Source organism: Montipora foliosa, chromosome 9 (assembly GCF_036669935.1).
Source record: "Montipora foliosa isolate CH-2021 chromosome 9, ASM3666993v2, whole genome shotgun sequence".
NCBI lineage: Eukaryota > Metazoa > Cnidaria > Anthozoa > Scleractinia > Acroporidae > Montipora > Montipora foliosa.
Window position 1 is genome coordinate 17,893,859 of NC_090877.1, and position 13,733 is coordinate 17,907,591.

The following is a 13,733-nucleotide window of genomic DNA, read 5'->3' on the forward strand; positions in this document are numbered from 1 at the left end:
ATCAAATTATAGGATAATTTCTAAGGAGAGGGGGAAAACCAGATTACCCAGAGAAAAAACCTCTCGGTGCAGAGCAGAGAACCAAAAAGGCTCAACCCACATATGACGCCGAGTCTGGGAATCGAAGCCGGGCCACATTGGTGGGAGGAGAGTGCACCTCACACCACTGTGCCATCCCGCTCCATAGAGCAGTAATGACTTTCACTCCTTGCCCAAGAAGATACGAACGTGAGCATGGGCCCCAGGTGTTGGTAAAATTGGAATTTGAATATAAAACCTCGAGCTCAATCATAGAGGACTTGAGGCAAACCAGGCAGCAACCTGACAATAAACGAACTTTGAATTCCCTCTAATACCTTAGAGTATACCTTTGAATTCCCTCTAATACCTTATATGAATTCAGTTTGGGGGCACTGAAAACAAACACTGCTATGCGGAAGAAAGGAAGAACTCGAAATCAGATTTCAGACGAAATTCTCACAGCTGAAGTTTCCGTTAAAGACTTGAAGACAGGGTTTAGGGCAATTAACAAGAGAACAGCAGGAAAAAAAAATTGTGCCCAGATAGGTGCGGACAGAAAGCATGCAAAAACGGAAAATTGTGGTCACGTGGAAAGATAACCCTCTACGCAAACAATGGCCGCATCACAAAGTAGACAGGTTAAATTTACCTTTTTCGATGTTGAGATGTAACCCCTGATCACGAGATAAATTGAAACCCAGCACCTTCACCAAGGCATCTATCGAGACAGAGAGAGAAACTTCACCTTTACTCGGTGGACAAAACCCCACAGATCAATCAGAACCGAGGGAAACGATAAAGAAAGTCAAGCATTATTTGCGAGAAAGCAAACTAGATTTGAAAAATAACACCGAAGGAATTGTTTAAGCGCAGTGCAGGCATCCTGTTTCCGTGATGATAAAACAAAAATAGCAAAGAAAACGTTGGCGGAAGCATGCAATTATTAAAAGTGTCTATCTTCGCGGCTAAAAATAACCATTTTCTAATTTATCTCCACAGTCAACAACAATGGCTCATCTTGCAGAAGGTTCCGATTGGACCAACACTCAGTGTTTTTGTAAAAAGTGAAGAGAAATTGCTGCGTTGTATCTACAAATGCTTGGACTTTGTAGAATTCTATGATAAGGAAGACATCCATAAGCCTTATCACACCCCTTGCTTGTAATAAGAACTGTGTCAAATGTTAAAAGAAATCACTCACATACTCATTCAGTGTCAGTTGGGAAAGAGTCATCCTTGGTGTTGTAATTGGACGAGGACATTTGTCTTTTCTCTCATTGATTGTGAACTACATAAAAGACAGCGTGACCAAAGGGAGTAACTGTAGAATACCCGGCAACAGCAAGGTCAATATTCCCAAACAAACCCAACGCTTTACAGCCGGGATCAACCTAGCCTGCATGACAGGCGCTTTATGAGCCAAGCGGGGCGAGCGCGATAGGATCAACCAGATCAAGTCAATCGCATGCAAAAAAGCCTAACACGGCTAACCCTTATCCCAATTTCGGTTTGCATGAATTTGAGTGCTGTGAGCATTAGTGTTCTATACTAAAAGTTTAGCCCAAGGACACGAAACTGCTGCAGATATTTTTGCTTTTTGAACGAATCGAGAATTTCAAGATTACAAAGTAAAAAATAAGGCAATTTAAAGCGAAGCGGGTAATTTCATTGCCCAACTTCAAAATACTGACCTTCTGTTTGCCTGTCCACTGAAAGACGAACTGTGAAAGTGCATTTGAAATTGATCATTAACAATTGAAAACAGCGTTCTAGGTTATGTTAAAAGAATATGTTAGATAAATTTAAAAAATGTATCTGATTAAAACGGTAGAAATGCGGAATAAATTGAATTTTCTGATAGATAATGTTACTTCGATCTTCTCAGAAAAGTACAAAAAGATCACAAACAAATAACAATGCATTATCACAAGCGAAAGAACAAGACATATCGCATGCATGCAATATTTACGATTAAGTGTTTGATAAATCGTTCGTTACTGTGTTTTGTGACCCCTACTCAAAGCGAGGCTCCCTCATAGCTCAATGCCTTCTGGCGTTGCGCAATGCATCCTGGTCGCAAGCGCGATGCATCAGAATAAGAAGAGGCTACAGGTAGCCTACACTTTGTTTGAAGGATTTTTAGCCAACTTCCTTTAAGTTCACAGTATTTCAGTGGGTTTTTTTTTATGTTACACAGTAACAATATCTTGGTAAATATCCAGTTTCAATTCCGTAGTCCGAACTCCACAGTCCCTGACTCAGTGATAGGGTTAAGTGCGATCGTGGATATTTGTTTACATTTAAAACCGTTGTTAACGGCATTGATTCCAATGAAAACCAGAAAACAGATGCTTTGCAAGTCGCTACGATGATATTTAAAAATATTTAATATTTTTACAAGGGGTTGCCGTATGGCAATCCCAGTCGGAAAATGGGTAGATTTTTTTATTTTATTTTATTTTCCGTGTCGGTAAAAGTCTTGCCTGTCACTCCCCTGGTAAGTGGTGTCTTTGTGCATAGAGCCCTCTGCGCGTATTTTCTTAGGATCGAGAGGGTAGTGGAAATGCGTAGATTTCTCTGGTGGACACAGGAGAATCATTAACTTAGCCTGCAATGGCGTCGAAAGTCATGTAACGCGAATGGCGTTTTAGTGGATCTTTGAATAAATTATACCCTTATGAAGCTCAATAATGGAAAGTCAGTTGGATAAACTAGGCAGGCGGTGAAAAACCAACACCTGGAATCTCAAAAGCGACGGGTAATGGACTTCGACAACAATCGCCCGTCGAGCCGAAATCAAAGTGAGCTGTATTTACCTGAAGTAATATTTAACCAAGTGTGCTGTTATGTAGAACACTGAAACCAAATGGAAAATTCTCTGGTCACTTATGGGTTCAACAAAGACAGAGAACGATTGAACGAATCGAACACCTTACGTGGATCTGTGATCAACTCTGCACAGTCTTCAGGTAAAAAAAATAATTGGAAATGTAACAGCCAAGAATTATTTGAAAGAAAGCTTGTCGTGTATTTTGTGCTTCATTATTCAAGGAAAGGGTTCTTCATGGAAACGGTTTGATCCTGAAATTTAGTTTGTTGCAATATTGCGCATATTTGACACGATTGAGTTTCTTCTCTTCACGCACGTAATGAAATAGAAGGGCTTTTTGCCTCTAGTAGCAAATATGTAGTTTGTTTCAAAAAATTGTTCGCTGGAAGAGGTGGCCTTAATGAATTCATCATGTTTTATGATATGCGAGCTTAATTGGATAGTTTTTTTATGGCAATAGTAAAGCATTTTCTTGTCAAAATGAGGTTAGCGTCTTCCTGGTGTGTTAACTGAATTAAATCGTGAGTTTGTATTTGCCGTCTGCCGCGTAACCTTGATTTCCACTCTCAAAATTACCTCCAGAAGCTACTTTTTGCGTAGAATAAGCTTTTAGAATGATGTTCTTGTTTTGCATAAAGCAAGCTAACAAAATATGTACCTTGCTGAGTTCGCATTTGTTAGCGTTCATAGTATTTTCGGTCCGATGCTTCTGTTTTATGAGGGGTATATTGTTTTGGTCTCCCATTCAAACACTAACCCCGCTGAACAGGGCGATTAACTTCAGTGAACTTTGGTATTACAAAGCTGTCAGATGCTCAGAGGGCACACTTAAACTTGTGGTGAAAAGAAGTTGTGAGGGAACTCGAAAATTATCAACATGTCAGCCCAGAAGCCAATGTTTCTCGCTTCTCTTTTATTTGTTATTCTTCAGAGACTGGAATGCTGTAGTTCAATACAGGCCAACATCACTTGTTCAGTTATTCATTGATAAACAATCTTGATTTTGGGACTCACGATTTCCCCTACGCAAATCCAGATGCCTTACGGACCGAGCAAATGTTTTTTCGCATGATCTCTCAAGTCCTTGCTGGTTCAGAGCTGGGGTTTTTTTAGTTTAAAAATTTCCTTATTTGGATGTAACGGTAGCTGGTGCATTTTCCCGCGCGTGCAGCTCCGATCTTATTCTTGTCCATATTTGGGCATAAATTGGTGTCCTAAAATCCCCAATTTGTTCCAAGGAAAAGGGTTGCAAGTTACACGCTAAAAGGAAATTCGTGATCTTCATACATGAAGCACCTACCTGAGAGTTGGTCAGTCTGATTCATGAGCCCTTAGTCGGACGATTTCGCTCATGTCAGCTCAAGGCAAAACAGTCAGTTGCGATAGGGTTGCAACATAGTTTCGTTTCAGTTCCATCGCAGTCAAACCTAAAGACTTAATATGTAATGACGATTCAGAGGTTTATGCATTACTGTTTCAACAGCCTTATAACCATCACTCCAACACAACGCAAATTTCCGATCTAGAGGATGGCAAGAACTCGAATAGTTACGATGATGAACAAGGCAGTTGGACTAACTTTACTGCCAAATTACGCCACGGACATAAGTATGGAAAGGGATGAAATTTTTTGTTAATTTTACCAAACAAGAGTAGATTCGTCAAGCTTCGTGCGCTTGAGATCGAAGGAGCCAACCCAGTCCCAGAATTCCAAGCGCACCAAGTTGAATTCTTACGAACATGGAGACATGTTGCATTTTGATTCGTTACTGGTCCGTTTATGCCTATTTTCTATAACAATCAACGTGTTTCAATCGCTCACAAATATGAACGTCTTTTGATCAAGATCACGACGACTGATAATATCAAAAAAGTTAAAAGTGCTTCGTGGCTTCTGCACCACGCAACAGGTTTCTGCCAGCATGATAACTGTTTAGGCACACGAAAGCTAATACATTCCCTCGAAAATGTATCAGCTCTCAATTGTATGATTGAAATTATATCAAATAGGAAATAAAAACAATCCAAATATATCCTCTTAAAAAGTTGCTCGAGATGGATATGAAAAGCTAATGAAATTGTCCATAAAGGAGATAACACGTATTAAAGGATTCGAGGGCTGAAGAAACTGTTGAGTTTGTTTTGACCCCATTCAATTTTAACCATGAAATACAACTTTTCCGCAATTTCAATCAAAGGCGTATTATTTGTTTCCAACTTCAAAATAATTAGAACTAACAAGTCCTTGATAATTCAAGGTGGAAGGGTATCCTTTCTTTTGGTCATTAACTGTACATTCACGGAGCACTGCTAAGTAATTAGCTAAACTAAACAATTCTTTCATATCTTTGGAAAATTGTCGTACACAAGACCCCAAATATTTACAAGTGTTATGGATCTGTCTGCTCGATGGGTCGGTTTCCCTTAATGATAACCTACTTAGAAATCATCATCAAAAAACAAGAGCAAAAGCATTGTTCGGCACTTTTGAAAAACAAGTGTTGGCTACCTCTCTCCTTGATGCCACGTGAAGCCACAACAAGCCTTTCCGTTTAATTCAAAGTTATCACATGAGTGAAACTGGTGAAATAAACTACATGGCACCATTTCTGCCACTGAGGTATTTACTTTGAAAGGAAATGCATGTCTTTATTCGCTTGATAACACGCCGAACTGAGCAAAACTTTGGAATTTAAAACGAGTTCACCAGTCGACATGCAGTCTAAACCGCGGTAACCAATTCGACACGTTCTGTATATCTCACCGAGATAGCAACGCGACTGTTTTGATTTCTGACAAAATTACTCCGCTGATCAGATGATTAAAGATAACTCTTCCATTGAAGGAAATTGCCTTATTTTTGCTGCACATCTGCGAGGTAATTGTTTTTTCAGTTGGTTTCTAGTGTACGATTGATTTACTACATAAACAAAAGTTTTCGGCCATCTTTTGATTCGTCTAATGAAGTTTAGAAAAGGATGGCGAAAAATGGGAACACTTCAAAAACTATCTGAAAGGAATTCTCTCAGATATACTGCTGAAAATTATATTAAAAACCATATAACAAATTTATTTGTTGAGAAAAAAGTTTCCTTTCAAGGAACATGTTCCTGAGACGAGTTTTTCACTTGTCGCGGCCTTCCTTTAAGTAATGAAGCCTAATGGAACATGAACTATAAACAAGATAAGAGGAGCATAATTGCCCAAGTCAAATTTCCCCTTGTGGTAAAATGAGACTTTGAAACACGTTGGTCGTCGTGGAACTTTGGATAAATTATGTCATGTAGATGCATTAAATTTTGAAATTTCACAGCGAACTACGGAAGTACATACGTTTGGAATGTTGTTTAGAGGGACGAAGACCGAAGCACGAACTGGATCAAAGAACTTGAATCATCCTCATAGCGTGTATGCTTTTTTCGGTACTTTTACTTTAAATTCCCATTTTGTATTGATGTGGCCATTAGCATGTTTCTGGCGCGAGCGTCTTCTTGGCTGTGGGATTAGAAGATGCCAGTAATAGAGAGATCTAGCCCCATGTACATCTTGGCTAGAAGGGAACAGAAAAAAACCCAAGAAACATGGCGGCAGGCGGACGTCAATTAAAACTGTTACTAACTTTGCCATTTACTTTTAGAGTTTTACAACCTTAAACCAGAAGACAAATACGTTTTTTTCGCTTTCTCAGTTCCATTATCTTCCCTCTTCCCGTAAACGGCTCCTTTTAAAGTGATAGGTTTGAGGGCGTTTTCCTCAGCAACGAATGAATGAATCGTCCCCTTTTTTATTTGATTGATCAGACAATAGCATTTTATCAACATGCCCGACAACCAAAACTATGGAAGGTTCACGCCGATTGATTTCAATCAAATTCAAGGATCTCCTGATTCGTCTAGTTAAATAATAATAGCAAAGAAAATCTTTCGAGAGTGCCTTTAAAACCAACCTTCTTTTGTGTTAATTTTGTCAGGTTTCCATTAAAGGTTTTAGTTGCCGTGGGTAGTTGAGAACGCGATTTAAACAATTTAAAAAGGAGATAAAACAAAATGTACCCCATTAAATTCTGGTTAAGTTTTCTTGGACCCTCGTTTGAAGGGCTTCTTTGAAGTCAAATACGGAAGGAATTTCTAACAGAGCATAGCTCTCAACATTGATGAGAGAAATTCTCGCAGCTTCATGTTGATAATGTCAACGATCGAGAAATATCAAGAACGGCCGCGCATGAAACTGAGCTGTCGAATAATGAAAGCAAACCTACAGAACTGCTGAAGTTTGATTTTTTTTGCTCCGTTCTTTTGACATAAATATTCGTGAGAACTTGACATAAAGAAAGAGGATCATGGTTTGTATATATTAACTTGGAGATTTTCAAGGCAGGGTTGTTTTCATAGCAGGACAAGTTTCTCATATCTTCAAATTTTTGTAGTTCCAGCAATATTTCTTAAACTATTCTTAAACAAAGCTTAAGAATAAGACAATTGCTTAGTCCAAAGTAGGACATGAATGACAAATAGCATAACACCTTAATTAAATCAGGTTGCCATGTTTCAATACCACGCGGTGCTTTAACAGAAGGAAATGAGTTTTGATCACGTCCAAATTGCATTTACGTGCCCCAATATAATAATAAGGTTCCAGTTAAAGTGTACCTCGAAGTAATGCTTTTAACACTTTATTGTTTATTAATAAAGAGGTACGTAAGACGGATGTTTCTTTCCGAATTACGAACTTTGTTTTGTCGCACTATCTTAGTATACTTTTCCAAACATTGGAAGTTTTTTTTCGGGTAGACTACAAGAATTTTGTAAGCCAGATCATTTGTTATGTTATCTTTACTTCTGCAATCACCTCCACGGCCATAGATAACTCGAAAACAAGCATTCGAGTTGAAAATATTTTGCTTAACTCGAGTTTAGATAGGGTTGTCGAAATTTTTTACAAAGGAAATTGGATCTCGATTGGAGTGAAGTCCTTGAAGACTGTAGTAGTTTGATGACATGTCAATTTGGTTTACAAAAACCAAAAATTGGCTTTTTATTCTACAATTCCTACAGATTGCACACGCAAAAAATTACTGGAGTAAATACTAAAGCCGGAACTCGAACAATCCATAACTACAAGAAAATAAATGTCTGATAAGGGGCGTTAAAATGAAGACGAGAAAACTATTGTTGACTTAATATAAGCCACTCAATTTTTCACCCAAATCGTATCTTTTATACAGTTTGAAGTCCGCTTTAGCTACTTCTGCTAAGAGCACTTTGTCAGAACGAACAGAGAACCGGCGAAGAACAGTTCGGTTCAATGCGAGCTGAGTCACCTTTGTAACTCAGAATTGATGCAACTCTGCAGTACTGTTCTTCAATTTCTCACTCGCTTAAAGTTTTTCGTATTTTTTCAACTACAAGAGTTTCTTCACAACTCAACGTTTTAGTAGATTCTCAATGCTAAACACTAGTTTGTTGCTTGAAGAATCCGTCTGAGCAATCAGCCGGGATTCCGTACTGTTGTTCTGAGAAACGAGTTTCCCATTCTTTGGACAGGAAACAAATTGTTGCTCGTTGGAATCTCCCTCAACATTTGGCCTTCGTGGGGGAACACGACAACAAAATTCTGCCCTAGGAGACGCCTGGCTCCTGTCTTTGCTCTCCGTGGTGATTTTTGCAGATTCACTTGATTTCCGTTCAGGTTCCTCTGCTGTAGTTTGATCATTGCGTTCTTGTCTATCAGCTATCTCGCTTTCGCCATTATCGTCTTCCCCTTTGGTCTGAGCGCGTTTGAGCCTTCGCTTTCGTCTCCAAAACCTTCCCTCTTCAAACATTTCCTCAAACGAAGAGTCCAACGCCCAGTAACATCCTTTTCCGGGGTCTGATTTGTCTCGGGGGATTTTCACAAAGCATTTGTTAAGTGATAAGTTGTGCCTGATGCTGTTCTGCCATCCACGTCGACTCTGCTGGTAATACGGAAAGTTCATCATGATAAACTGGTAAATTCCGCTCAAGGTAACCTTCTTTTCTGGCGAATTCTTAATGGCCATAGATATCAAGGCCACGTACGAATAAGGCGGTTTGGGAAGCATTTCAGCGCAACCGTAATAGCCGAACTCGGAACCATTGCTGGGCGAAAAGCAGCATCCAAGATTGGAATTATAATAACAACACGAACAAAACGTCCCCGTAGACTGCTGTTGAAATCCCTGCCTCGGAATAGTTAAAACCCCATAAGGGTTGAACTTCATTGACGTGAATGTACTGTACATGACTCTCGCTCGTGGAGAACAAACTACTTCTTTCTTAACCTCTCTGCGCAGTGTAACGCAAAGTTTTCAACTGGTATTTCAGCAAACATTAAAACGGATATACTGTAGGGACTGGTAACGCCCTTAGAGACCACCCAGGCATCGGTGTTTAGCAGACCACTGTCTCGCTGTTTGTTTACAGTACACCTTTAAGTGTTTTTTTGGACCACACATCAAACATGTTAGGTTAGTGGAGCTATTGTTTTATTCACACTCGGCAGTTGAGCTCGGATTAGACTATTTTTGATTGCTTTTTTCTTTCGTAAATTCTTTAGTTCGACAGAAGGAGGATTTACATGCTAAAACGACGCGCTTAATTAAACCAAATGGGCATTAAGTGATAAATTTAAAACGCTGAACAGCTTTATGTCAATTTCTATGGTGATTGTAAGCGATCACAAATTCAATTTTTCCATTATCTCTCACTTGCAGATGAATAAATATTTATACGGGAAGTTTGTTTTAACCCATTTGTGGGCATTAAATCTCGTTTCCTTTCGCCCTGTTTAGATAAGCTCCCAAAAATCTAAATTGCGACAAATCGTCTTAGGGATATCACGGGGGATATCTATGTGAGCGTTACCTGTTCCATATCTTTGTCTCGTAAAACACTGCTGCAATATTGGCCTCTAAGGAGCTTCCGCGTTTCGAAGGCGAAATGAGATCCCGGGAAATGAAATCAGCAAATAAATGAGAAACATTTGGAATTACTGATCTATTTGATATGGTCTCTCCGCACGGCGCCATCGCGATGTCTTGAAGAGGAAACGCATCTCTCAACCACGCGCAGGACGGACCGCGCGTGATAAGATTAGAATATTGCCATTTGAATGAGTTTAGGATATTATTGCGGTTTTGATTATTATCCTGATAAGTCGGAGGCTACAAAATGGCTACTAAAATTCATAATGTAGTCCAAAATTTCCTGTCTTTAGACTGACACGAAACGAGCAAGAACACCAATTTGCGCGACAACCACCTCCTTTCGAAAAAATGCGTTGGGGTGAACATAACTTAACATATAAACTTAGAGCATATTTACACCAAACAAAACAAACTTATACATTGACAAGCTACCTGCAACGGAGATCGAGAGAGTCTGCTTGATATACGTCCGGGCCCATTCTTTCAAATACAGACTTCTATGTCAATAAATTTTGACTCGAACAAGCTGGTCGATGTGAACGGCTTTTTCGTGCTCATAATATTTCGAGAGTTGTTTTCATAAACTCGATTCTCTTTCTTGAGGTCATGTAAAAACACAACCTTTTCGAATTCGAGTGTTTTAATTAAACAAATAAACTGTCGGCAGCTTTGTTTCGTACTCGGTGGAGACAGCTCTTGCATGAAGCTTAACAGATCGGAGGACATCAAACAACCTACTTGTTCCGTAAATAGCATCGATAGAGTAAAAAACAGAATTCTCTTAAGCGAAAGCGTTGATTATCGTGTTTGTTTTTATTGTGGGTGTCCCGTCCCCAAATTTCTCACACAAATTTGTTTTGAAATGCGTGAAACGCAAGACGTCACAACCAAGTCCATGGGTGTCTCCAAGATTGCGAAACCAGACGAACGCCAACGCTGCTTTGCAACAATCGGCTCATCTCATCGAGAGTAAAAAATGTTCGGGATGCACGCGGATAACGCTATTCACTGAATAAATTGGATAGCACAATCGATTTTCGCTATGACTTATCCACTGGATAGTGATTTATCCGGTAGATAGCGCTATCCATCGTTTGAACAACAACTGGGGATTGATCTATAATTCGCACATGTCATCTCAAAATATTGCGAGGCCCTCCCTCGACAATATTCTAAGGCTTCCCTACACGAACTCTTTCAATATATTTTAATGTGGGAGTATGTTTATGTTGACAAGGAAAGCCTGTAAAAAATGATAACACTAAATGTTATTGTGTATTAATTGGTCTGTCAGCGTGGATTGGTCGTGGGGTTAGGGAGGGGAGGTACCGTAATTTGGTCCTCTTCGGGAACTTTATGATTGCGGTTAACTCCATGAATCACGGGTAAATAAAATGATTGCTTATCTTACCAGTGATGGTTTGATGTCGTTCAGTTTTTGCCTCACAAGTCATATTTAGAGCAGTTTTGAAGGATTCTCAGTTTTCAGTTCACCTTGTTGAACAACGAATATTGAACTAAACATTAAAATCTTGTTTGAGGCAAAAGAACTTTTCATCACAGGCAAGCTAAACTAACGTACACATCACAGAGACTCATGCACCACAAATCTATTTCGTTCGGCTTTATATTAAATAATTATATTTTAATATATATATCCTACCTTGATCATTTTCGTACAAGAAATTAAAGTTACATCAATATTGTATTCAGGAGAAAAACATTCTTTATATTGCGACAACGAGCAAGTACACACGACACATTTCGAAAATACGCATCAGTCACACAGTACACAAAGAAGTAATTTATATACCCCCATAAAGGTCAAACGCCCATATTCGCCCAAATTTCAGCGCACATGTTGTGCTCCACCAAACTACCCAAGACAATAAAGTACAGCCAATCTGATCACACGTTCTCACAACTTAGCGTCTGAAAACAAAAACAGTGGTATACCATGGTCGAAGAGGGGAAGGGAGGGGGGGGGGGGGAGAGGGTTTTGCTCGGAGACACTTGCCCCGCCGACAAGCTACAACCCAAGGGTAAATTAAGGAATGATATGATAATGGTTTGACCGAATGTGGGCCTCTGAAGCCGGTCTTCTCTCAATGGTGAAGCAAGCAGACGAACAAGCGACAAACGCAAATTCAGTATCCCCATTTTTAATCATTAGCGGTCGTGTTAGCAAAAAGACACCAATTAAGGATAAATTAATGCCGCTGTGTATTTTGCTTGCTTCTGTTTGCACTGTTTCTTCAGATACGCTATATATTAAGGAAGTACATGAAGTGCCTAGGAGATGATAATCATTCCGGCTGACCGCAAGAATCGCGTCCTCAGAAGCCTGGACAAGAAATCTCTTACTGAATACAGACGAACTCAAACAACCACTTTATGACCTTTCCACTGGCATGATAACCAAAGTAGTTCATATTTAAATTGCACTTAACTTCAAATTCTTTCCGTTGCAAACATAAATCTTCCAACAAACATATTTTGCCGTTTTATCCTTGAAATTTCCCTTTGATGAAAAATCCACAATTTGGAGGGAAGTGTTTATAAATCACTCTCAAACAGCTACAGTGCAAAAAGTTAAAATATATGAGTGCATCGGAACAGAAAATAAATCGAATTCTTTTATGATTGGCATGTAGGGGGACCAAACAAAGGAGACTTCTTGATTGTTGATGGCGGGCGTCGTGAGAAGGTTTTCTGATCAGCGAAACGACTCAAGTTAAGAGAAAACTGTGACAAAAAATGCTTTCTGGTTGTGTTTGAAACACATGGTGTTAACACAGGGCAATTGCAGGCTGAACATTTCGCAAAACTAGCTTTGAAGCTAAGGACCCGGACTAAAGCCAGGAGGATATGCTTCTAACCTTTCTAGCCCGTATTAAGAATGTTATATACGCATGATTTTTTTTGGAGCTAACTTGCATTCGTGATCACGTGACTGAATTATGTTAGCATCGACAACGAGTTCGACTTCGAGTAAGAGTTCAGGAATGAACGATTATGCCCTTGAACTGAACGCTTTAAGAACAGTTTTTTAGTAAGATCATGTACTAATAATGAAACATAGTTCTTCGGAGGGTTTTCTAATGTGAATGAGAACGAATTTTGTAATATATATATTTAAAATAGTTTTAAGCTTATATTAGTTTTACCAATTTTTTATAGAGTACATCACTATAATTTTATATATTTTTCATATTGTAAAAGCGCAATTCAGCTTTACAGCTGCAAGTTTTTTACTACAATAAACTATCTATCTATCTATCTATCTATCTATCTTGAAGGAATTTTCACAAATCCACGCGGGGGGCTGCAGGAATCCTACAATAAAAAGCCAATCAGACAATGTAGACGTTACTTTTGTTAAATGATCATTTACAGGTTGCTTTTTCCAGTTTATTTGCCAAAGGTACTATTAAGCCTGGTTCTCATTATTGACGAGAGCAGAAGCACAAGTATCAGACGCTTCACAAATATTCAGCCCAACAAATTGGCCAGCTCTCAACTAAGCGTTTCCATAGCTCATTTAGTAAGAGCACTGAACCGGCATCACACCGGCCATGGGTCTACAAAGAAACAATTGCTTAAATTGACTAGTTAGTGCGATCATTTCTCCAATTCACCTCTAAACCGCACTTGACAAACATTTGTCAACCAAAGCCTCGGATAAACTTTCCTCGCTTTCCGCCATTGTTCGGAAAACTGCCTTGGTAACCACGTGTTCATCCTTGCAATGAAAATATGACATCATCGTAGGAATTTATAGGGCTCTTGTAGGAATCTACTACCTTACATGGTGAACGGAAATATTAAATACTCTTCCTACGCTTTTCGTGGTATTTCCGACAATTTTGGTTACTGTGCATGCGTACTGCGCAGCCCAGCATGCTCAACTGGTCCTGGCAAGTGGGTCTGGGACGACTT

The 13,733-nt window shown here is 39.2% G+C and overlaps 1 protein-coding gene and 1 long non-coding RNA gene across 2 annotated transcripts in view; both read right to left on the reverse strand.

Annotated features, from left to right (window-relative positions):
- Positions 1–10,507, reverse strand: part of LOC137969612 (uncharacterized) — a 16,174-nt gene extending 5,667 nt beyond the window's left edge. Inside the window, exons 1-2 of the long non-coding RNA XR_011116695.1 lie at positions 10,227–10,507; positions 4,152–4,285 (exon numbers count right to left, since the gene is read on the reverse strand). This is a non-coding gene — a long non-coding RNA (uncharacterized lncRNA). The remainder of the gene's footprint in view (positions 1–4,151; positions 4,286–10,226) is intronic.
- LOC137969610 (forkhead box protein C1-B-like) lies at positions 7,144–9,507 on the reverse strand. The gene has a single exon (XM_068815921.1). The coding sequence runs from the start codon at positions 9,108–9,110 to the stop codon at positions 8,274–8,276; it is 837 nt and encodes a 278-aa protein (XP_068672022.1). The 5' UTR covers positions 9,111–9,507; the 3' UTR covers positions 7,144–8,273.
- Positions 10,508–13,733: the final 3,226 nt, after the last annotated feature.